Raw genomic sequence first — 24,568 nt, forward strand, 5'->3', positions numbered from 1 at the left:
AAAAGGGAGTCGGTTCCAAAGCAGTCACCGTTAGCATGAGATTATAAGCATGACGACTTTACCAGATTAACAAAACCATTCTTGAAACACGACACCGTAACGACACACACAGACACAAAATCAGTATTTGATTTTGTGACGTTGCAGACACCATTAGTACGTTTAGGAGACTCAACTCAAACTTGAGTCTATTACCGCGATTGATAAAGAAACTAGTGTGCCAGCGCCTTATAAATGTATCCGCACCATTTGTATTGACTGGATAAGCCCAAATAATTTTCATGATATTGTCTTGACGTCGTGGTTGTTGGTCGGCCGGCGTGCTTCTGCTAAACAGTGACGTCACTAAAGCGGATAAAGGCAGTGATCTTTTCGTCTGTGACAGCCGCTTTTGACGCCAGAGGTACGCCCAACGATGTGCCAAACACGTCAAATTCGAAGGGTGCACAGCGAATTGTCTCGCATCTCCCGAAATTCGAGCACAGACGGTAAGGCCCACACAGGCATTACCTTCGCCATTTGCTTACCCCCTCTTTTTACACCCATGCTTGAACTCTGCAAACCTAATACACCTTAATACGAAATATTGCACCAGCGAGCGTCTGTGCCATCGTTCGTCATTGTCTATGTATCGTTGCATTTTTATTTTTCCTCTACCATAATGAGCGGTACATCATTATATATATATATATATATATATATATATATATGTATTATGTAACAGTGTCGTTCACTCAGGCAATCCTTCTCCGCCGCGCGAGCAGCACCAGCTTCCCATGATAGTGGCGCTGAGCGTGCTGCTGGTGCTGGTGGCGGTGGGCGGCGCGCTTGTGATGCTGCGCTGGTGCCAGTTCCGTCAGGACTACGCAGCCGACGGCACCCGCTTCTCGGCTTGGCTCTGGGACTCGCTGCGACCGGGCGGCCGGCGCTGCTTCGACCGCAAGAGGGTCGTGGGCCGCGAGCGCATCCCGCTCAACATGGCGCGCATGGTGGAGAACCCGAACTACCCCGTCTACCACCAGGACACGCTAAAGGGCGGCAAAAATGGTGCGCCGCTTTTGTTTGCGAGTGATGCTTTCGTTGTAACGAGGGCAATTCGTCGCGAGGAGGGCCATACTTGTGCGCAACGAATGCTATGTGGTTAATTACTTGCAATCAATTAAATTTTTTAGTTTCGTAGTTTGAACATTACTTTTTACTCGGCAACGCTCACTGTAATTTAGATACTTTTTTCAGTAACCAATTACATGTAAGCAGTTGCTTTCTGACGAAACAAGCTTTGAACACTTGAATTTGGCGGGAACTACACAGTAGAGTGGTCCGTGGTGTGGAAGTAACATCGTCCAAAGGGCTGAAAACTTGTACGTACACGGGATATCTCTTTACCACAATAGAACTTTCCAGAGATACGCGCGCGCTTCTGAAAAGGTCCATTAGCGTCCTTCAGCCACGCCTCGATCACCACCTGAACATGGCAGGCTTGCAGGTTCACACACATATCTTGGAAGCGCTTTTAGCGGCCTTCGGAGGCGGTAAAACCTGCTGCTCATTTCTTCTTTACTTGTCCAGTCTATGACATCTCCGATACAGACAGAAGTTCTTGCTGTTATACGTACATGTTCCTATCTGTCTGACACGTGGCACGCATAGACCTAATTTTAAGGTTGTAACACACGGACATTCCCTTGGAGCTGAATGAGATGCAGTTATGTTTGAAAGCGAAGCTGTCTTTCCCAGCCATGGCTGCTGGGTGCTGACGATCTCTCGCTGTTGTGTCCGTATTTTTTCCGTCTTCACTGGCAGACAGATGGTGCAAAACGCTGTGCAACACATATTCAGTTGCTTGGCATTTCTTTGACCGCTTCACGAGAGTTTCGCTTATCAGATTTCAACATGTGGGCTGGACGTGCACAATTTTTTAATAACATTACCGATTTCGCTGTCTTTTCGAGGAAGGTGAACATATGCTGGCGTCTGTTATAGTTCCTTCTTTGGGTCAAAATGGCCAACGAGAGTTCTACGAGGTTGCGACGAATTGAAGCGGCGCTGCTATAGCTCCATAGCGATGAGCACTTGCGACGTTGATGCTAGGAATTCAGCTATGGACAATTTTTCTGTTGTTTTATACTTGCCCTGCCGGAAGCGCTTTGCCCTAGCCCAGACGCGAGCATCACGGCATTGGGTAACGACAACCTTGTGCGCAAGGTGTTCGTAACTTACAGCACTTCCCTTTCCTTCAGCACACGCATCGAGCATTCAGTTTCACAGCTGGTGTTTTCCCATGAAAACGAGTCGACGATGATTTCGAAAAAAAAAATAGGTAATGAGGAAAAACAATGTGTGATGAGCTGCAATGGAAGCACAGCAAGGCCAGTTCATTCTATTTATTTATTTATTTATTTATTTATTTATTTATTTATTTATTTATTTATTTATTTATTTCAAGGTACCTTACAGGCCCCAAGGGGAGCATTGAGTAAGGGGGGCGTCATTGAACAAATGGCAAGAGAAAACAGATATATGAGCGCTAAAAAATGTGAGCTAAAAATATTTGTAATGATCACATGCTTGCAAAACAGTGTAAAAAATAAAAACGCTAAATCAATACAAAGAGTTATCGGGAAATGAATGAAAAGTACAAACTACAGTAACATAAAAAGCGATGTAACATTCGCGCTAAATAACGTACATAGCGCGAGCACATAAAGCAAACAAAATTGAAACAGCAATAACAAGAAAACGAAAGTCATGACCCGTATGTGACACGTATTATATGACATGACATATGTACAGATGAATATATTTGTTATGATGAAGACTGTAGGTTCGGTAGTTGTCTGAATTTATCATTGCTCATTTGAGCGACAGTGCTATTAGGAAGCGAATTCCATAACCGAATCGCTCGTGGCGAAGCCGAGAAGTTAAATGCGTTAGTGTTGCCATAAATGCGAGTGAGGCTTAAATCATTATAAAGTCGTCGTGATGTGCAGGACGCGCGTTCCAGTGGCAAGTTTGATGGCTTGATTTGGTGAACATATCTATGGAGCAAAGACAGGAATGCTATGTCACGTCGCCTACTCAGTGATTGAAAAGAAAGGTCGAGTTTTATTTGAGTAATGCTTGACTGGTAGCTGTAATTTCGGGAAATAAATCGACTAGCTCGGTTTTGGATGGCTTCTAACATGCGGATTAAGTATTCATGGTAGGGAGACCATATAAGGGACGCGAACTCAAGCTGAGGGCGTACAAATGATACGAATGCTAATTTACGGATGTTAGACCGGGAATTACGCAAGTTGCGACGAATATACCCAAGAGATTAGGAAGCGTTTGCGCATATGGTTGCAATGTGAAAGGCCCAGGAAAGGCTCGGTGTAAGATTTACGCCTAGATATTTATATGCTGATGTCTGAGATACTATATTTGAGTTTATATAATAGAAAAACGTATGAATTGATGTTTTTCGCGTGAATGCGCCATTAGTTGGCATTTAGATGAGTTACGTTTCATTTGTCAATCTTCTCACCATTTGGTAACGAGATGAAGGTCCTCTTGAAGAATGCGATGGTCATCAAGTCTGCGAATTGGTGGATATAATATACAATCATCGGCGAAAACACGCATGCAGGATGAGATGTTATTGGGCAGATCATTGATGTAAATAAGAAAAAGCAAGGGTCCTAGTACGCTACCCTGCGGTACACCGGAACTGACATATGCAAGGGTGACGTAAAATTATTAACGACTGTAAATTGCTGACGATTTGTTAGGAAGTTACGAATCCAGGAGAGCGTTAAGCAGTCTAATTTGAGAACGGATAACTTGGAAATTAAACGGCAGTGAGCCACACGGTCGAAGGCTTTGGAGAAGTCGAGAAAAAAGCAATCTATTATCGTCCATGTTAAAATGCAAGTCCGTAGTGAATTCTAGTAAATGCGTCTCACATGACAAACCTTTCCTAAACCCATGTTGGTTAATAAAGAAAAAATTATTTGATTCCAGATGATGATATATGTGAGATGCAATGATATGTTCAAGCACTTTGCAGCAAATACTTGTCAATGATACTGGACGATAGTTTTCTGGGGCATTCTTGCTACCACTTTTGTGGACTGGTATTACTTTTGCAATTTTCCAGTCTAAGGGAAGTTGGCCTGATGATAACGACTGGCGGTAAATATTGCATAAAAATTTGCTAGATAGCGTGACTGTATTCTTTAAAATTTTTGAGTTAATATTATCGACACCCGAAGAAGTAGTCAAGGTTATTTACGAGACCTGTGATACCATCCTCTGTTACATCGATGGATTGCATGTACTGGTAATCTAGATCAGTGACTTCCGGCAGATTAGAATGGTCTTCTATTGTGAATATGGTTCTGACTGTATATGTGCAATGTTATTAAACGTTGCGAGGAAAGTAACGTAAAAGTGACCGATTACATTTTAGTAATTGCTCAATTGCTTTCCTGGAGAAGTAATGGGTGGCTCTATTTAATTACATTTTTTATTGAAGTAATTGTAATCGGTTACCTCTTTATGTTTATTTTTTATTTATTTTTTTAACTTGTTCAAGTCTGTGAAGCGTTAAGTGTAAAAAACTCTGTTACGCAACCACTGTACGTATCTCACGTCAATTGCTGGATTTGAAGGAGTACTGGCATGACATTTCCATCTTTTCATTTTTTTTTTTTATATGAAGTTTTCCGTCTCTAAACCTCAGAAAAAAGAATACCGGCAAGCCTCACGAAAGAAAATATCGAACGACGGGAAACGCGAGCTCGTTGCGCGCTCAACTTCGGCAGCGCAGAACAGGTAGCAGCATTTCTCGGGGCAGTTGACGTCACGGTGGAGCAATTTTTAAGGCCTTTCTTTTTTTTAAAGCCTTTCTAGGCTCATGGTGAAGTTTGTGTCAGCAGACCTGACCGCCGGAGCGTCCGCCAAAGCGTCATCACGCCAAATGAAGACAGATTAAAGAATGAAAAATGATTGATAGTGACAGTTAGTGAATGATAACGTTACAATAGAGATTGGTACAGGTTAATAATGACTTGTAATGACTAATAATGGCTACTAATTACTTGTAGTAATGACAACTAATCACTCCGATATGACCAATATGTCTAACGACGGCTTGTAATCACCGCAATTGATTAGAAATGACTAGAAATGTCTCGTAATGAGTAGTAATGACTAAAATGACTACTAAAGATTACTAATGACTACGAAATGACCACTATGTCTAACAACGGCTTGTAATGACCACACTTTATTAGAAATGACTAAAATGCTTAGTAGTGAGAAGTAATGACTAATAATGACTAAAATGAATTGTAATGACTACTGATGCCTACGAAATGGCCAATATGTCTAACGACGAACTGTAACGACTACAATTCATTAGAAATTACTAAAAATGCTTAGTAATGACTATTAGTGACTAATAATTACTGAAATGACTTGCAATGACTACTAATGGCTTTGATATGGCCAACATGTCTAACGACGGCTTGTAATCACTACAATTGATTACAAGTGACTAAAAATGCTTAGTAGTCGGCAGTGATGACTAAAAGAAAGAAGAGAAAGAGAAGAGACAAAGAGAAAGAGGCGAATGCTAACAGGATGAAGCGTAGGCTTTCGCCGTTCACCTCTTACGAGAGACCTTAAGAGACCCTGTAATTTTTTTTAGTTCGCAGAGCAGGCGCAGTGATGTTTTGTGAGAAAAGCTTTTACCGAATTTCTAGGTCTTGGGCCGGTGCGGCCCTACGCTCCCTAATGATCGTTCACGTCCCTGTGCAGCAGTGCGACATATCGCGCGCGAGAAGATCAGCTTCATCCAGTCGCTGGGCGAAGGTGCGTTCGGACGCGTGTTCCTGGGCACCGTGGACTACCTGACCCCCGACGAGCCGACGACGCTGGTCGCCGTGAAGACGCTCAAGGACGCGGCGGGCGACGAGGCACGTGTGGACTTCGAACGCGAGGCCGAACTGCTCACCAACCTGCATCACGCAAACATTGTGCGCTTCTACGGCGTTTCCACCGACGGGGACCCGCTCATGATCCTCTTCGAGTACATGGAGTACGGGGATCTCAACAATTTTCTCAGGTGAGTGCATCCATTTCAGGGAGTGAGAGCCGTCCCGGCTGTCTGAGAAGTTCGGCGCTCCCCTGTCTGCCCCTCTCGTTGCGCTTACGGCTTTGTCCGTATATACCTTGTTGCACTGTCATTCGTACTTATAAACGCTTTCCTGTCCACAGAACCGTTATATCTATCTTTCTATCTCCCTCCCCTGCAAACAATACTGAGACACAACTACCTCAATTTGTCCTGCTAGATTTGCGCGGCCTGAATGTTGACTATACCTGACCTAATGGAGATACGCGCAGGCATAGCGGACGTGTCACCTCTTACTTGACACTTGTCCTTAGTCTTAAATGGCGCGCTCATTGTCAAAGCCACTTCGCACCTTGCTTGTCTTCGAAGTAGGCGAGCTTCACACTGTTTCTTGGTGACCTGAAGCCTTTGTTCAGAAATTCCAAGGCAACGCCTGAGTTTTAAAATATGCCGCTGTGCCCTGTGTTGTGTAGAGCTTCGGAGCACAGTGATAGCGAAAACAATTTCTCTGGTTGCCATTTTTTGGGCGTGTTGGTAAGCAGACTTGGAAAGCATATTTAGCGCCAGCAAACAAGGACGGAAGGGAGACGACACCACAATGCGCTAACTTCAACAACTTGATTTTCAGGAAACACACCTATTTAACCCATGCACAGTGGCGCCACCTCATCCAAATCTTAACCATCCAAGACAGCCGTCTCCTTATCTAACAAGTCGACCGAAGGGGCACTAACACACGTATATCACTATTCCGACAGATAGCCTGAGCCTCAATAATCTCTCGCACATCTTTATCGTTGTGCTTCGCAAGAACCCGGCAGGATCCATACACCGGCGCACAGCCGCATTCCTGACAGTGAGTTGACAGGTGACCGTGTTACTTATTTTTCACGTTTAGGCTATGTTCCCGTAATCGGTCGTTAAGACACCTTCCTGTCTGTCCGATGCATTTTTTCCCACAGGAGAGCGGGAGCTCATAAACAACAGCTTTTACGCAACCCACTGGTGCTTTACGGTGATTCGTAAAGCATCCGACAACTGGCTTACGGTACGGGTCCGTTAATCGACATATTTTTGCCAGCTTTTCTGGTGCTGAAAATACCACTTTTGTGTCCACCGGGCTAGCCATTTTCTTAAGACTATGTGCCGTTCTATGTAGGTAGGGCACTACCGCTACCTTCCCTCTGCGTTTCGTCTATGCTTTCCAAATTTCTCTTAATCAGCTGAACTTCAAAGTACTGAAAGTGTCACAGCCTGCTAAGCGACAGCCTCGGCCACGTGCACTAAGGCTTCTAAACATTGTTGCGGGAGTTGGGGCGTAAACTGTTGCGCTACCCTATCTCTCTTCGTCCAGCTTGTGCCCAATATTTCTTTTTTATTATTTAAGAAAGGCTACCGACTGTCCAACCTGACTAAAGGTCGATGAAAACAAATGCCACTCTTTAGGCAAGCCACATGTTGCGTTTAGAGTGATCCTGCAATGCTTCCTAAACAATCGCAGTCAAGCGCAATGTCATTTCCTTAGGGACCGTGGCCCGGATCGGTCGGTGCTTGATCCAGGCGCCAAAGCTGTTGCACCTCTGACAAGGGCTGACCTGCTGAAGATATCGTTCCAAGTACGTTCTTTTTTTTAGTTTGAGTTCATTTATTTTACCACATACACGGAGACTCACATAAGTGGTTGGGACGAAGGAAAAAAGCTGCGTTAGAAACAGCTTGACTAGCCCTATGTCCCCGGTTCACTATGGCAGCATGGTAGTAAAAGAATACATTTCAACGTCAGTGTCAAATGCGAATATACATGATAAACACAGAAAATTATCTTACAAAAAGAGAACTTATTTAGCAACATATTTAATACAGCATGCTTAAAACAGAAGTGCTAGAGAGTGTGCGAACATTTTCGTAAGGAAGATTGAAATTAATTCATGTCTTTGGCAAGCAGTAACTTAAAGTTCGCAAGCCATAGTTCGTGCGCGGCCGTGGCACATGCCATTGTTCCGAGTGTCGGTTTAGGCGTGAAGAAGGATTTAGTTGCAAGTTAGCTACACGGTGTATATAACCGCGATTCTTTACAATATCTGTTCTAAAGGAAAGTAATAAATTGTATTCATATGGCACATTTAATTTAATTACATTATATTTAATGAATAGTTCTGAAGTGTATGCATTAAATGGCAGGTTTGCAACAGAACTTAGGGCCATTTTTTTTTTAGGATAAGAAGATTATTTGTGGATTGTTTTGTTCCGTTACCCCAAATTAAGTTACCATAGCGCAGATGAGATTCAAAAGGTGCCTTGAATAAAAGTTTTCGAGGAACTGGCAATACACGCTGACATTTTATCAGTACGCCCAAGAGTTTGTAAAGTTTGTTTTGCAAAAATTCCGTATGGTGATCTCATTTCATATATTTATGAAAAATAACACCTACAGATTTTGCCGTAGAAGAAAATTCCATTTTATTATTGTTTAGCATGAGATTATAAGAATGAGTGGGCTCGTAAAGCGGGGATTGAGAGCGAAAAAGAACAGCTTTAGTTTTGGAACAGTTAAATTGTAAAGAGTGTCCAAGTGTCCAGGTGTCTACTTTTTCTAATGTTATGTCAGCTAGATTCACGAGATGACGTATATTTGTCCCAGAAAAGAAAAGACTTGTATCATCGGCATAGATTATGTATTGGGCTGAAGGGTCAACACTTACAATATCATTAATCAATATAATAAACTAAAGCAGTCCCAATATGCTGCCTTGGGGAACTCCGTATTTAACAAGTCTCATTGGGGACAGAGTTCTGCTTATCGATACACATTAATGTCTGTTTTCTACGTAGTTTTGAATTAGATTGAAGGCAACACCACGAACACTGCAGCTTTCCTATAAATGTTGCATGGATAATTTTGTCAGATCCCTTGGGCATATCTAAAAATAGGCCGAGTGTGAATCTTTCTGCTTGAATATTTTTTAGGATCAATTCTTTTTTAAACAGTAGAGCACTTTCTGTTGAAAAACCTGATCTAAATCCATATTGCGGTTTTGTTATGACGGAATGTTTGTCAATAAATTTTGACAGTCCAAGATGAATAACTTTTTCAAGTCCTTTGGAGAATAGGTGAAGGTTTGAGATGGGCCTATAATTACGAGAATATTTTTATTACCACTTTTGTATATTACCGTCACCTTAGCACTCTTTATATATTGTGGCAAAATGCCAGTTTTTAAGGAAAAGTTGTAAATACGTGTCACACACGGGCTAAGATCATTACATATTTATTCGGCACCATTTTTTGACCATTTATATCCTCTTTATATATCGGCACTTTCGACAACGCTCTTGGTGACGAGCATCGTAGAACGCTTCTTTTACTGACGTCACCGCCTCTTGGTCCAGGTGGCAGCCGGCATGGAGTACCTGGCGTCGCAGCACTTCGTGCACAGAGATCTCGCGACACGCAACTGTCTCGTCGGCGACATGTTGGTCATCAAAATAGGCGACTTCGGAATGTCGCGGGACGTCTACAGCACCGACTACTACAGGGTGAGCTTAATACGAACATATGTGCGCACCGCAAGCCCGCATCACGACTTGGTACGTAGCATTGCGCAAACGTTCTAGCCAGCTAAACACCATTTGACCAATTCCGTGCACTGTAGCGAAGGCTACGGCTCGCGTCGACCGACCACGCACGAGAACCAGGAGAAAGGCACCTCCACTGTCCACCTCGATCGCGCGACGCCCACTGAACGTTACCTTCTCGGAAGGACAAGCAGCGAACGCTGGGCAAGCCCTCACCGCTTCTTTGGAACACGCAGCCGATAATCGTTACTGGTTTTCGGATACGAATCCTAGTTGCTGAGTTCGGACTCTGCCAACACATTCTCGCCAACCCGGCCGCACTAAACCACGAATCAGTTTTAACGCTTTCTAAATTTCTTTCCAGCAGCAACGTTAAGGGCTTTGTCACGTAATATGGTCACCGGCTGCGCTCTTTTTCTACCCTACCCGTCAAATTTTACGATACGCTAAGACCCCCTCAATGTACGCAGGTGGGAAGACACACCATGTTGCCCATCCGGTGGATGCCTCCAGAGAGCATCTTATACCGCAAGTTCACTGTCGAGTCGGACGTCTGGAGCTTCGGCGTCGTGCTCTGGGAAATATTCGCGTTCGGCAAGCAACCCTGGTACGAGCTGTCAAACCACGAGGTAAGATTCTGTTATCCAGCTTGCATGTATTTCAATATCTGTTACGTAAACCACGCTTTGCAAAAGCAATGCACCATGAAGACCCGAAAACGATAGTTATCGGCACTCTAAGACACCCTAGCCACATCACTACACTATATCCCTGCCTAATATTTATGCAGCAGCAGCTTTAGGTCTGATAGACTTGCAGTTACCAGACCTTTTCTAAAGGAGTTCAAATTAAAATCCACATACGTTGATCCAGCGTTGACCACAAGAACTATGGGTAATTCGTGCTCCGCTATCGAATCATCGTTTATCTCCTCACTTGCATATCACAAGTGATCTTAGGCAAGGGGCGCGTCTGTAGACAAAAACATATGCACACCAATGCAGGATGCCTGAGAGAGTCTGATATAGTGAATCAGTTGTGTAGGCAAAAATAGCGAATGAATACATTGACTATCCGCTTCACATTTTCTCTACGCTGCTTTGTACGATATTATAGGCAGAACACTTGACAAATGGACCTGTGTATTCAACTTGTCTTTTCGCAACAGTCGTACCTGTAGGTCTCATCTTGTATCGCGCTAGATGTACAAACCCGCAAGCATATACTTGGAAGTCATGCTATGAGAAGGACTACCCCTTTTGCCCACACCGAAATACGATTTCTTGCTTGCGCCTAAACCAACGGCAGCGCCGCTGTATTTTTGTGATCTCAAGTTCTGCAGCATATTGTCTATACGGCGTCGCGTAATTAATGGCAAACTCTAAGATCACTTCACAAATCTGCGTGCAGGTGATCCAGCAGGTGACAAGCGGTAAGCTGCTGACCAAGCCCGACGGTTGCCCCGAGGAGATCTATCAGATGATGCTGACCTGCTGGAAGACGCAGCCGCAGGACAGGTGCCCTATCAAGGAGCTGCACTCACAGCTGGAGCACTTCTGCAAGGCCGAGTCGGAGTACATGCCAGTCATTGAGTGATCATCGCACCGGCGCTGCTGTGACGACAGGGCCACACCACGCCTTGTGTGCTCTCAACCATGCTCTGGACGCACAAAATGGCAGTCCTAACCTGCGCGCTCTCTGCAACGAGCAAATAGCTGAACAGCTCATGCTATCCGTTGAGCAGCCCGTGCAGCCCCGTCTGCCTTCCACGTGTAGGGAGCTTCGAGCTTTCGTTTCATAGAGCAGAAATTGGACACGATGACAGAAAGTGAGCGTCACAGTGAAATCAGGCTGAAACACTCGATGACACACAGGCGCGAATAAAAATTTTACTCAATATCTCGCACTAGAGCTTCGTGAAGTTCGTCAGGTGTTGCATAAAAAAACGATGATGTAGGTCTGCGCAACTGGACGCTCCGTTAGCTGCCCTAATTTCAGAAACGGCCAGTATCTTCTCTCGACGAACGTCATCTGCCGAAATCGGCTTACACTGTGACCGATTTTATTCGGGGTGCTGGCGACATCCAACGGCAAAAACGCCCTACACACAACAGAGCCTCCAAGATCAGCGAAGGGGTACACAAACTTCCAAGGATCGTTCTTGAAGACCGAACCCTTTATGGCAAAAGCAGCGATGAAGACACCGCCAAGCAGTGAGAATGCAACTAGTGACCAACCTTCCCTTACAAGCAAGGCACTGCATGTTGCGAAGTGCCTTCTGTCAAGAGCGGACAAGTGGATTCGGCGCTGAAACACGGAAGGCACCCGTTTCTCTGCTTCGGTACCTTGCGCGTGGTGTCACAAAAATCACGGACCAATTGGCTCGATGCTTCTATTTTTGGGCATTGCGATTTCAGTACGTACGTTTATAGTCATAGTATAGCTGTAACAGAACGTGCCACAACGACCTTGGAGCACAGAAAACCCTACAGTAAGCGTGAGGATGCTGTTATCAGTGCCACCAAATTCGCGGCAGGGCAGATTATTGCACGACCATCAGCGCTAAGCAGGTACTTGACCACTGTGCCTGCTACCTTGATCAACAGGCGATGTAGAACAACATCAAAGTAGCTCAGATACTGCACTAAAGCCATAAGCCTGGCATCAGTTTATAATTATTGCTAAAGAATACAGGCTCAATTATTTCGCGCATCATACGCGGACTCCCGAGGCACATAGGCTTGGTAGCTTCTGCAGGAGGGCACCTACAGCTCTAAATGGAGGCCTGGTAAGCGTGGTGTCTTCTTCTTCGGTTCACGCTTTAGTGAAATCAACGAGGAATCAGCATAGCAACCAAAGACTAAGGTAGAGCTTGATTAATTAACGTTCGCTCGGCCGGCTGAGGCAACATGTGAAGGAACAAAATAAAGCGAAAAGCATATTTCGCAGATCGACCTGTTGTCCCGGAAACGCCGCTGCCACCTATCGCAGGTAGCGTGCCCTAAATTAGTCAGGGTCACCAGAAAGAGAAGTTTTGTCATCATAACGTTGCTTTAAAGGAGTGGCAGCGACGTCTACTTTGAGGTCACGCTGGTAGATTAAATACCAACACTAGCGAAAACTGCGGAGGCGAAAAATTAAGGAAAAGCAAGAGTGCTTTTCCGTCTTTTCTGTTGGAGCACTTATAGATGAGCGAGTCGGGACTCGGCGACACCAAAAACCAACAAATGAGCGAATTCACCTCCTAGAAATGCGCCTTTCTGGACGACTACAAAACCAAATTCCTAACGTCAAAGTCCCTGTAGTTTTTACAAAGTATCCAAAAACGCGGAAACGTGAGCAGAAGCAGCTCAGCGGACCAACCGCAAAGCATCGCAAGCGCAGTTCTCAAGATTGCATGCATTACTACAGCATCGTCGCACAGTGTGTGCCATCGAGCGCGCCGGAAGCCGTCATCGATTTGTAGCAAGTCATCGAAAGCACACGGAGCCCGCATAAAGCCTGCCGAGGCCGTGTGCGCGACAGTGCTTCGCTTGGGACCCTTTGTTTGCGTGTGCTCGAGCGCGTCACAATGAAGCTGCGTGATGTACTGTTCTCCTCGCATAACTCAGCTTCGTCAGAATGAACTTTTACTACCAGCATCGACACACCACGCGTTCTAACGTCATTCCTCGTTCTGTTCCGTGATTCAATGGCGCTTCTGAACGGTGCCACAGAGACGGACACCATCTTGTGCGCGGAAGTGTGTTCGTGTTCGTGTACGCGCCCACGTCGAAAAGAATGTGTCGCACGCGGGGACGTCGTCAAAATGTGCTTTTATTTTCTGACCCGCCGTCCGGCGCATTAAGAACCTCCATCGTGCTTACGTGGGACAAAAGCGATACGAAGAGATATTTACGTCGTTTACGCTTCTGGTGTACACACATAAATGTACAAAATGTGCTTTCCATGATAAGTCCGTGTTGCAATCCGGCGACGACGTACTGCGTCGCCTCGACATACCGAGCCAGTGCGCATATGGCACCGGTAAGTGTACAAGCATGTACCGCGGCCGTGTACTGCTCGGGGAAACACCTCGTTAGCATTCAACTCTCACAGCAGTTTAGATCTGGCGTGAACACATGCGGGCTTTGTGCTGTCGTGTTAGCAACGACGCATGCGTGGCCCGCGCCTGGAGGATTAGAAGGCCTCTAGAGACGCGAAGTGCGTTTGGCTCCAAAAGCGATGAAGCCGAGTGGACGCACTGTCGCGCTCCACTCATCCGCCAGAGCCAGGACAGAGAGCGAGAGAGAATAACTTTATTGACTTGGGGAAAGGGGGATAGGTGATTAGGAGCTTAATGGGTGGCGCCCCAAGTCCAGGGATCCACTACGTTCTGGCTTCCACTGCTGGCATGGGTATTGTCGGCGTTAAGCATAGGCGTTGCCGTTCAGGCTGGACAGCTGTGTGCATGCCACATCGTGGTGAACGTCAAGCTAAGTTTATGTCATCCTTTCTTTTGGACGCCGACCAACGTCGGCGCTTTTCCTTCCGTCTCATCTCGTGCATCATCGAGGAGCAACACCTGCAATGTCGCTGACACGCTATTCATCACGCCAGCGGTCTGAGACATCTTCAGCACAACACCTTGCTATCGCCCTTCAATGCGCAAAAATTTTATGCGAAAGCATCGTATGCCCCATTACGCGAAAATGCGTTGGCGTAATCGGCGGAACCGAAAGATAGTACCAAAAATGGCTGACGGCGCAAAATGGTCGATGGCGTCGTGGAAGCGTGCTCGTTTGGCACCTCGGAGGCCCGGGTTCGATTCCCACCCAGACCGAAATCTATCGAATTTTCTTTTCGAATCCATTAATTTACTTTATAGGAACCTCCGTGAGAAATTTGACGTGAATGCGAGCATTTTTACGTGATTTCAATCTTTACGCCGTCGGCAATTTTTGGTACCATCGATCGGTCATGCCGACGGATTTTCGCGTAATGGGGCATAAAATGCGTTCGCATTAAAATAAGCGTGCAGCTCGTGATTATGGCGTATTCGATCTTATTTTGTGGTCACAGCAGCAGCATTAAGGCAGAGGTTAACTTTACATCGTCACATTTACGATTTGACAGCGGCGAAAGATGATAGAAAGAAGTGTCGGCAGCTGTCCGTCTGTAAGTCTGGGTATCGCTTCGAGCGGTTTCTTTCCTCTAAGCGCACTTCCAAAAGTCTGCCGCACGTCCAACATGCATGACTTAGCATTTTCACCATCTTTAAACCAGTTACAGTTTCAAAAAAGCACCAACTTGAGCCAGTTGTTCAGAACACTGGAGGATGCAGAAAAGGCAAAACTGCAACGGTGCTAGCTAAAGAGCAAAACGCAAAATAAAAATGGCATGAGCCCCTGGAAAACTAATCTTCTTGTGCTTTGCACCCAAAGACAAGGATTTTTTTCTTGCGTCCTTTGATTTTTGGAAGATCAATTAGTTTTCTGCAGTTTCTATATAGATATAACATATACAGGGCGTTATTTTTTAGCTGCACCAAATCCTTAAATTTAGAAAAGTATAAATCACGGTAACGTTATGTTTACCATTCGAGTGTACGGATTGGCAGCCTCTAGATAGGGAGCAATTGCCGTAATTACGTGACATCGACGACGCAGACGCTCTTTTTCCAGCCAGTTTAGGTTTGAAGGCTGCCAAGGGTAACTAATTGTTCGCGTAGCTCCCAGATGAAATCCGCTATTGAAAATTTAATCGTTGGGATAGGTAGTGTCGAGAATGGGCCCCAAAGTACTCATTTACTGTAGCCACCTATTCTTGATAATTATAAGGTTAATTGCCGTAACTTCGCTAATTCCACACGTAATTGCGGAAATTGCTCTGTATCTGGAGGCTAATTTAATTTTAATTATGGGGTTTTACGTGCCAAAACCACTTTCTGATTATGAGGCACGCCATAGTGGAGGACTCCGGAAATTTCGACCGCCAGGGGTTCTTTAACGTGCACCTAAATCTAAGTACACGGGTGTTTTCGCATTTCGCCCCCATCGAAATGCGGCCGCCGTGGCCGGGATTCGATCCCGCGACCTCGTGCTCAGCAGCCTAACGCCATAGCCACTGAGCAACCACGGCGGGTGTATCTGGAGGCTGCCAAGCCGTACACTCGAATGATGAACATAACGTTACCGTGATTAATTTTTCTATAATTTTAAAAAATTTGTTGCAGAAAAAAACCCTGTATATGCTACACCAATTCTCTGTTGGTATACTTTTTCTTTCTTTGTAATCCTTAAACCCCTGAAACATTGTCCTTTTCCCGTGCACAGTAACGAGACAGTTAAAAACATGTCGAGAACCTTTTCTTTTTTTCTAAAGGCTGGCTTTTATTGGTTCGTTTCACTACTGCGCCGCTGGTCTAACGGAAACCGGCCCGCGCGCGCGTGATCTAATCGGCAGGACAGCGGTAGCCGCGGTCGGCAAAATCTGGGAGGGTTCGGAAAAATAGGCTTCGCTTCGAAAGTGCGCAGCAACCGTCGCACACATACTATGATTGTCAACGTGAGCGAACAGCCGAACGCGAACGTTCGCGTTTCGGGCCGTTTCGCAGAATACCAGCGGCGTTCTTGCTCAGCAGATCAACTTCGTCCCTCTCACAACCCTTGTCGGGCGAGAACGCGTTTGGGGAGCATTTTAGAGCACGTATTGAAGCAAATTTTAGCACCTTACGCGACTTCTTTTTGATACTTGTAAGCCTCGTGGAGGGCTGGCGAAGCGAACCGCACGGCGAACCGCGAAACTTCTAGGCAGCTATTCGCTTTTTAAGAAGGAACGATGCGCCACAAGGCGTATATTTGTTGGTAGTGAAGATGTTAACGCGATAGCGTTAATATGTTAATAGCGTTAATACTGTAATAGCGTTAGTGATAGCATTAATAGTGTTAATATGTTGATAGCGTTAATATGTGTTAATAATATAAGCGATAGCGTTAATATGTCGCAGAATATCCGACTTCGGCGTCCGAACTTACTCGCGTCTGCGCACAAACGGCTGGCGATCCCTCAAATGAACGTCTCGTGAACTTATTGAACCATGTTTTGAAGTACTCTTTCTTTTTTTTTTTTTTCGTTCGGAAAGAGGAAGAACATCCATTTTAGCAGTATCAGGGTGCCTACCCACTCGACATGTTCAAATTCCCTGAGTTTTCCAGGTTTTCTGTGAGTGCCTTTGCAAAATTTCCTTAGTGACATATAACTTTGTTTTATGTCAAGACTGGACGACACCATGTCGCCCGGTGCTGTCACTTTCTAGTAAGCATGTCAAAAATTAAAAACCACTTAATGCACTTTGAATAGCAAGGATTGAGCAGTGTTTATTCAAAATAGAAAACTGAAGGGAGGGTTGGTAAAATGGCACAGCGAATATCTTCGAAAAAAAAGTGGTAAAGCACATTGCAAATCGAGTCGAACATTTTCAAATACGAATGAAAACAGATACATACAGACGCAAATATTTTCGAAAATGACCCATTTCTATCAACTGATAGCAAGCTCATTGGTGTTAGCCCCGAGCTTTGTCACAAGTGAGATTTTCTCAGCAGCTGCAAAGTCGACCACAACTGTCCTGACATACTCTCAGCCCGCGCACAATGCTGCAGTATTGCGTTTCACTGCTTTAGAGGGTTTGTTTTGGTTTGGATGAGGGTCACCTGCGTCTCGGCGTCAGCCAACAATTTGCTTCAAAGCTCCTTCAAAGAAGAGGCGGCACAGTTCCTTTCCAGATCATTACTTAATGCGACGGTCCTTTCTCGTCCTCGTTCCACCGCGCGTTTTCACGAGTACTCGACTCCGTGCATGGCAGCATTCCGAAAGAAATTGAATTTTGTTTCAACAGCGGAGCGACCGTGGCAACGTGTGCCGTGACCGAAGGCTCGCCGCGTAGGCATCGCGGTCATCCTGACATAGGTGCCTTTGTGGTTGGAGCTCACGCGTACTAACTTTGGTGACTGTTAGTGTAGCTTTCATATGTTTTTTTTTTGAAAGAGAGACTAAAGATAATTGCCTTAGAAATGGGCGAGCAAGACATTTCGCGATGAACGTGCGCAATCGCGTTTCGCGGTGCCTACCGAGCTGGATTGAACGGCCTGTCATATTTACGAGTGGCGTACGTTCGGATGTACAAGTCGCACATTTTTATAACACTTCCGACGCAAAAAAAAAAAATGCTCTATAAGACGCACCCATTTTAGATTGGTCAACGGTAAGTCGGAGGCGCGTGCTTCTAACACACCGGAAGATACGTTACATAAAAATTTCACAATGAAACACTCGAACCAGCTTAAACGCCGACTGCGATGTTTTAAATGGTCATGAACCAGTAGCATTCCCATTAAGAATGGCCTCAGCAAAGCTGCAGGGCTCGCAATTCGCCTTTTTTTTTTTTTTTTTTCGTTTTCCTGTGCTGCCCTCTGCCGCACCACGCTGGAAACGTTTTGGAAGGGTGCCGGGGCTTTCGCCGGTTGATTTATGCACCAATGCCCATGTTCAACTTGCGTCGGCAGTGCACTTCGTGGATTGCTATTCATTATTAATGACTTCTCCGGGGCAGCATGTCGTACCTGGAAGCCACGTCGCACTCACCGCGAATACTGGATGAGCAAGTCTTACGCGCGCTGTTGCGCCAACAGTGCGGCGTTGAAGACGTGCCGAGTTCAGTCTGCCGACGGGGCTGCCTTGGAGTTTGTTGTCGCTGATTTCCGTCCTCGCACCTCAGTTTTTGCGCTGCTTCTACACATTCTTTAGACATTTCGCACATACGAGAAGACTTAGAGCGCAGCCTTCCGCGTCGGAGTTACCAAAGCGGTGTGTTAGTCATCTGCAGCCACAGGTAGTTAATTTTTAGCTTCGAATATTGTGGAAATGGCGCATCGCGGATATAAAATAACGTTAAAACGTAGCGAAACATATACATATCTGCGCTTACGAGTCACGTTGTTGCACATAGAGACGAGTCAATATGAACGGCCGAGCCACTCAACCCTGTAAGAACGAGATGTTTAAATACCCACAAAAATGTTTATGTTCTACCTAAACGTGCAGAAGGCATCAATATCCATTATTAACAAAAATATTTAAAATTTTGCAGAATGTTTTTCAGCAATACGGGGAAAACACCGAGGCAAGAAACTGGAAGTGGGCTTCACCCCAAGCCACCAGAGGTTTCGTTTTATATTTCTATAGACAGCTCTCGTCATATGTGAACTAAAGGTGTACACTTCATTTGCTGTACGCCCCCGATGTGAGACACCAGTACAGCTGGTTATCGCGTCGGCCGGTCTCCTCTGACCATTTGCTTGAAAGACATGCAACGAGTCGCGGGTCAAATTTCCTCGTTCAGTGTTCCTGCTCTAGACCGACAAATGACGCTTGCTGCCTGTCATTCGGTGTTGGCCTAAGACATAGCCAGAAACTTCGTACTCAAAACGTAAACTCTCCAAAAAAAAAAAAAAAGTTTCTGCATCGTTGCTTGCAGGCAGCATTAGTCAAATGTTAAACAACGTTAACTGTGATCCAGACACGTTACGGGCTGTTATTCCGATTACCGCTTTTGTATTACTTCGTCATACTTAGTTTGCGCATGCCATAAAGTATTAGAAAAGGAAACGGCTCTGCCTAAGCGCGCACTTATGGGCCATGTAATTCTCCCGAAAACGCAGATGCTAGCGCGCTGGTAATTGAACAAGGTGGTTATTTATACTGTTGTACCAAATGCAGTCTCTTGTTTCCCGTTTGATGTAGACGTAAACGTGCATCTGTGGAATTAAACTTGTCGGCATAGCAGCTCGTACGGACCCACCAATCTACGCAGCGAATCCGACTGGCAGTCTTCGGGAACGGTGACGTACATATGTTGGCAAAGCGCTGTTTCGCGGTTTGCCACTTATTGTGGGCGTGCCGTGCAAAGTAACTATGACTTGATTTCAAATCGCTAAGGACAGAACGGAACTATAAAAGAAGCTTCCATCGACATAACTGATTACCTTTCAGTTCAGGTCCGCCGGTAGCGGGTGCGTAAAGTCGACGGCACCAGGCCTCACCTTCGGTGAAGAGGACCGTGGGTGACTATAGGATACGGTCCCACACCAGAGCGTCGAAGGCTACCAGCATGCTGCAAGCAAGCTGAAAATCCTTGGGGGAATTTCAAATTAAAGAAGTTTCGGAAGTTGCATTATCGACTCTGGAACTACATTCAAAATTTTATTTCAGTTCGCATATAACTCCAGTGAACGCCGAGTTGACAATATGGACTACAAAAAAAAAGTCAAAATGTTTACAACTGTATAATGTTCTCCACACAGGGGAAATATACCCAAAGGAAAAGTACACATTCGTCATTTTATTAGGTTCCAGTGAACATAGTACAGCAAGCACATGTTACAGAAAAGTAACAGTGGATTTAAGCAGGTAAGTTTACACAGGGCAGTGAACAGTCAAGTACGAAAGTTACGGTGATGAAACAGTGACCAAGACGTCACATCGCAGGCACGTACGGTGGTGGCATCCGATCAATGTCCAATCTTGCTGAACGGAGGTTCAGGATCTGCTTTGCTTGGCTGTAGTGGTACGCAGATTTACCACCAACATGAATAATAACTGTAGACAGGTGTTTCAAAATAAGCATGGTGCCACGCCAGCACTACATTTCAAAGGATAAGCATGTTCACAAGCTAACGGAAATGTTTTATTGCCTTTCATTAACACCATATGCTCTTCGTAACGGTACGCTGATGCTTCGCATTAGCCATGAAAAATAACTTGATAAACAAGGAAGATATAGACAAAGAAAACCAACAGAGACCCCTTCGATTAGAAAAGTTGACGAGGCAAGGGCCACAGGCAAATACGCCACTGGACGCCCTTCAATTAAGGGGAACGCCCAGAGCCAAAGCTGGAAGGATTTTAGAAAAGATTGGCAACCATCACTGCGGAACAATCAACGAGCTTACTGAAGAATTCAGAGATGAGACGAGGCCAGCCACCAAGAACTCCATGCAACAAGTGAGAACGCACAGAGCTAAAAATATGCCAACAACCAGATGAAGTGATCGAAGTCGCACGCGCGTATAATAGACAACTTACATGCAGCAACACACACACGCATGCTCATACGAACACATACGCGCGCGCCACTTCACAATGCGAACCAGCACCAGCGTACTATTACGAAAGCACAGGGTGTGAATTAACGTGCACCAACCTCCAGATTGAGGGAGCAATGTACCACAGATTAGCCAGCATGTTACCCGGAATTTTTTTGGTCCGCTCGTCAAACAGTAAGGGACCCTCAATACGAGTCTTTAACGAACTGCTATGACACAGCTACCGGGCGGAAAGAACTCGCACAGGGATGTTGTGATCAGGGTTCGCGTCTCGACTCCGTAGTTGCGCAGAGTCATCGAGGCAGCACGGAGCAGGCAGCGAGGGACTTTTCCTGTAGGTCAGCGGGCGTAGCAATGTGACGAACTGTCTCGTGAGCAAGGCTTGCCGCACTACGGTGAGCGCTGGACGTCATGGCCTACTACGCAGGTGGAACAAATCTTGAGGGGCGGCGGATGTCAAGACAAGGGTTGCAGACTGAAACGAAAAAAAAAAAAAAGACATGTTAATTAGCCGTCAGCTCACCGTCGCAACACGGGTCGGAAGAATTTTGATTTACCTACGCGCAGTCGACGTACTGCAGGGCGGGTCGTGCAGGTTTCTCCATTGGCCAGGAAACCAGTAGCTGTGTGGCTGGAGGAGAAGTGTACGGACGGTCAGCCGCAGGGAATAGTAGGCGATGAACGTCATCCATGTGGGACACAGCAGGGCGTAGAAAAATCCGTCGCACGTCACTCATGGGAAAAGCTGGGGAACTGAAACGACAAGGAGGCGTCGTGTTAAGCATTCGTGAGCACAACGCCACAGCACGGACCAGAATAACTCGGATTTACCTACGCGCAGTCGACGTACTGCAGAGCGGGTCGTGTAGGTTTCTCCATTGGCCAGGAAACCAGTAGCTGTGTGGCTGGAGGAGAAGTGTACGGACGGTCAGCCGCAGGGAATAGTAGGCGATGAACGTCATCCATGTGGGACACAGCAGGGCGTAGAAAAATCCGTCGCACGTCACTCATGGGAAAAGCTGGGGAACTGAAACGACAAGGAGGCGTCGTGTTAAGCATTCGTGAGCACAACGCCACAGCACGGACCAGAATAACTCGGATTTACCTACGCGCAGTCGACGTACTGCAGAGCGGGTCGTGCAGGTTTCTCCATTGGCCAGGAAACCAGTAGCTGTGTGGCTGGAGGAGAAGTGTACGGACGGTCAGCCGCAGGGAATTGTAGGCGATGAACGTCATCCATGTGGGATACAGCAGGGCATAGAAAAATCCGTCGCACGTCACTCATGGGAAAAACTGGGGAACTGAAACGACAAGGAGGCGTCGTGTTAAGCATTCGTGAGCACAACGCCACAGCACGGACCAGAATAACTCGGATTTACCTACGCGCAGTCGACGTACTGCAGAGCGGGTCGTGCAGGTTTCTTCATTGGCCAGGAAACCAGTAGCTGTGTGGCTGGAGGAGAAGTGTACGGACGGTCAGCCGCAGGGAATTGTAGGCGATGAACGTCATCCATGTGGGACACAGCAGGGCGTAGAAAAATCCGTCGCACGTCACTCATGGGAAAAGCTGGGGAACTGAAACGACAAGGAGGCGTCGTGCTAAGCATTCGTGAGCACAACGCCACAGCACGGACCAGAATAACTCGGATTTACCTACGCGCAGTCGACGTACTGCAGAGCGGGTCGTGCAGGTTTCTCCATTGGCCAGGAAACCAGTAGCTGTGGGGCTAGGAGAAGTGTACGGACGGTCAGCCGCAGGGAACAGTAGGCGATGAACGTCATCCGTCTGGGACACGGCAGGGCGCAGGGATGTTAGCTAGAGTGCGCTGGAAGCGGAGGCCTAGGGTGCGTACCTGAAACTAACAAAAACAAAAGGCAGGTTTTTCAAATTGGGAATATAACCAGAAAGTAGGTACTCACCATGACAGGTGTCATCGCACGAGCCGTGGGAGATGAACTCGTCAAACGTAGTCCGCGTATCGAGTGACAAGAACACAGCGTGGCACAAGAAATGGAAAAGAAAAAAACGTGGCCACGTACTTTGGCCGCAACGCGCCGCGCTGCGGACCGAAGGCAACGTCCATGCTTCAGCGTAGCTAGATGAACTGGAAGTAATACGCCACTGGTTAGCCTAACGCTAATTCCGGATGCCACCTACTTCCGCGATTCCACATTTCGCGCCCTTTCGCGCGCGTGGACGCGAAATTGTGGCCGGGAAGTGATAGCACTCGGAACGGGCCGATGGCCGTGTCGAAAGCGAGATAGAGGACCCCTGCCAGCTGTGGCCTGCGCAGCGTCAGCTACCTGCCTAGTGTTAGCTCAGCCTGAAGCTAGAATCGCCCCACTCTGTCCTCACCGCTTCCGTCACGGCGACGGCCCGATGTGGCTGCAGCCGTCGAAGGAAACTCGTGCCCAAAGAAGCACTACAGTTAACTGCACATAATTTTCCAATGTTGTCAATCAGTTTTGATGAGAAAGTTAATGGCTGCTTCGCCCTCGCAAGCTAAACACTCCCACCTCGGAGTTTAGATTCCGAAGCGATGCTGCGGCGACAGTTGCTGCGTCGGCCCTCAGGGCAGTGCCATGGTCACTTGGTTGACCGAGCTCCACCTACGGTTGGCAAGATAAAAAAAGACAAGTCATGGCAAGCACGGGCGATTTGAAACCTTTGCACATAAATAATGCAACCACGAATACAACGCGATGGCGTAGGACTTTCGGTCCCAGAAAAGGAAAGATAACACTACACACACTACACACTACACAGACACGCTACGAATATAACGCTATCTCATGTCGAAAAAGAAGAACGCATGTATCGCAGGGCTTTATTCATCGTTACTGTGAAATTCGATCTCAAAACGAAGCAAAACTACGGGTCCGGACGTCTCACTGTCGGCGAGAGCGGCGTCATGCGTTGCTCTAATGTTACTGGACAAACAGCACCTCAAGTATATTACAGCGACACAATCGAACGGGCCAAAGCCTTGCGCTGACTGCGGCGATTCACCGCGAGACTTGTAAGACAGCGTGATGTGCCTGCACATCGGCGTCTATTGTGTTGCGCAGAGTTGCGATGGTGACACTGCAAGCCTGTTCACGCGGCTCTAATGGTGTTGGAAATCAGAATCAGCGGGCACGGAGAGCTGGAGTACAGAGGTGAGCAGCCTTGTCTATATATAGGGCGCGCATCCCGGACCCTTGCGGTGCAAGACAGCGCTGGCTAACGTTAGCCACTGCGCTCGAGTATCACTGCGCACGTGCTAAGAAAAGAGCTGGGTGCCTCATCGCTGGATTGTCCAGCTACTGCCTTGTGCGCTCGCATCCCGCCGCCATGGCCGCGCTGCACGGCTATATGTGGTTTTATTACAAGGCGCGGTCACCCTGCCATCACTCTCGCGTGCTTGCCTGGAAGCCGCAGTAGGAATGAAGCGCGGCCACAGCGGCACGAAGCGAACGCACGAGGTGGGAACCCGCCAAGGAAGCGATGACAGTCACCCGACTCCTTGCCGCTCGTGCGCAGTGGACACGAAACCCGAGTCGAGCGGTTAGGGTTAAGACGAGTTGCTCCGCAGGGGCCCGGCGGCACGCACTAGACAAGGCCACCCGCCTCCGTACAGAACAGTATCAAAGACGATATAATCTTGCCACGAATCCGAAGACTTCGCGAGGCGCGTTAAGAGGAGAGATATATCGGGGGAAAGAAAAACTCCTTATATGTATGAAAATG

At 46.6% G+C, this 24,568-nt stretch overlaps 1 protein-coding gene across 1 annotated transcript in view; it reads left to right on the top strand.

Annotated features, from left to right (window-relative positions):
* LOC126519053 (high affinity nerve growth factor receptor-like) overlaps positions 1-13,649 on the top strand; it is a 176,867-nt gene extending 163,218 nt beyond the window's left edge. The window contains exons 10-15 of the mRNA XM_050168668.3: positions 765-1,047; positions 5,803-6,109; positions 7,644-7,734; positions 9,509-9,655; positions 10,165-10,323; positions 11,105-13,649. Coding sequence (XP_050024625.1) covers positions 765-1,047; positions 5,803-6,109; positions 7,644-7,734; positions 9,509-9,655; positions 10,165-10,323; positions 11,105-11,290 — 1,173 coding nt within the window. The 3' untranslated portion in view covers positions 11,291-13,649. The remainder of the gene's footprint in view (positions 1-764; positions 1,048-5,802; positions 6,110-7,643; positions 7,735-9,508; positions 9,656-10,164; positions 10,324-11,104) is intronic.
* Positions 13,650-24,568: the final 10,919 nt, after the last annotated feature.

Source organism: Dermacentor andersoni, chromosome 3, assembly GCF_023375885.2.
Source record: "Dermacentor andersoni chromosome 3, qqDerAnde1_hic_scaffold, whole genome shotgun sequence".
Taxonomy (NCBI): Eukaryota; Metazoa; Arthropoda; class Arachnida; order Ixodida; family Ixodidae; genus Dermacentor; species Dermacentor andersoni.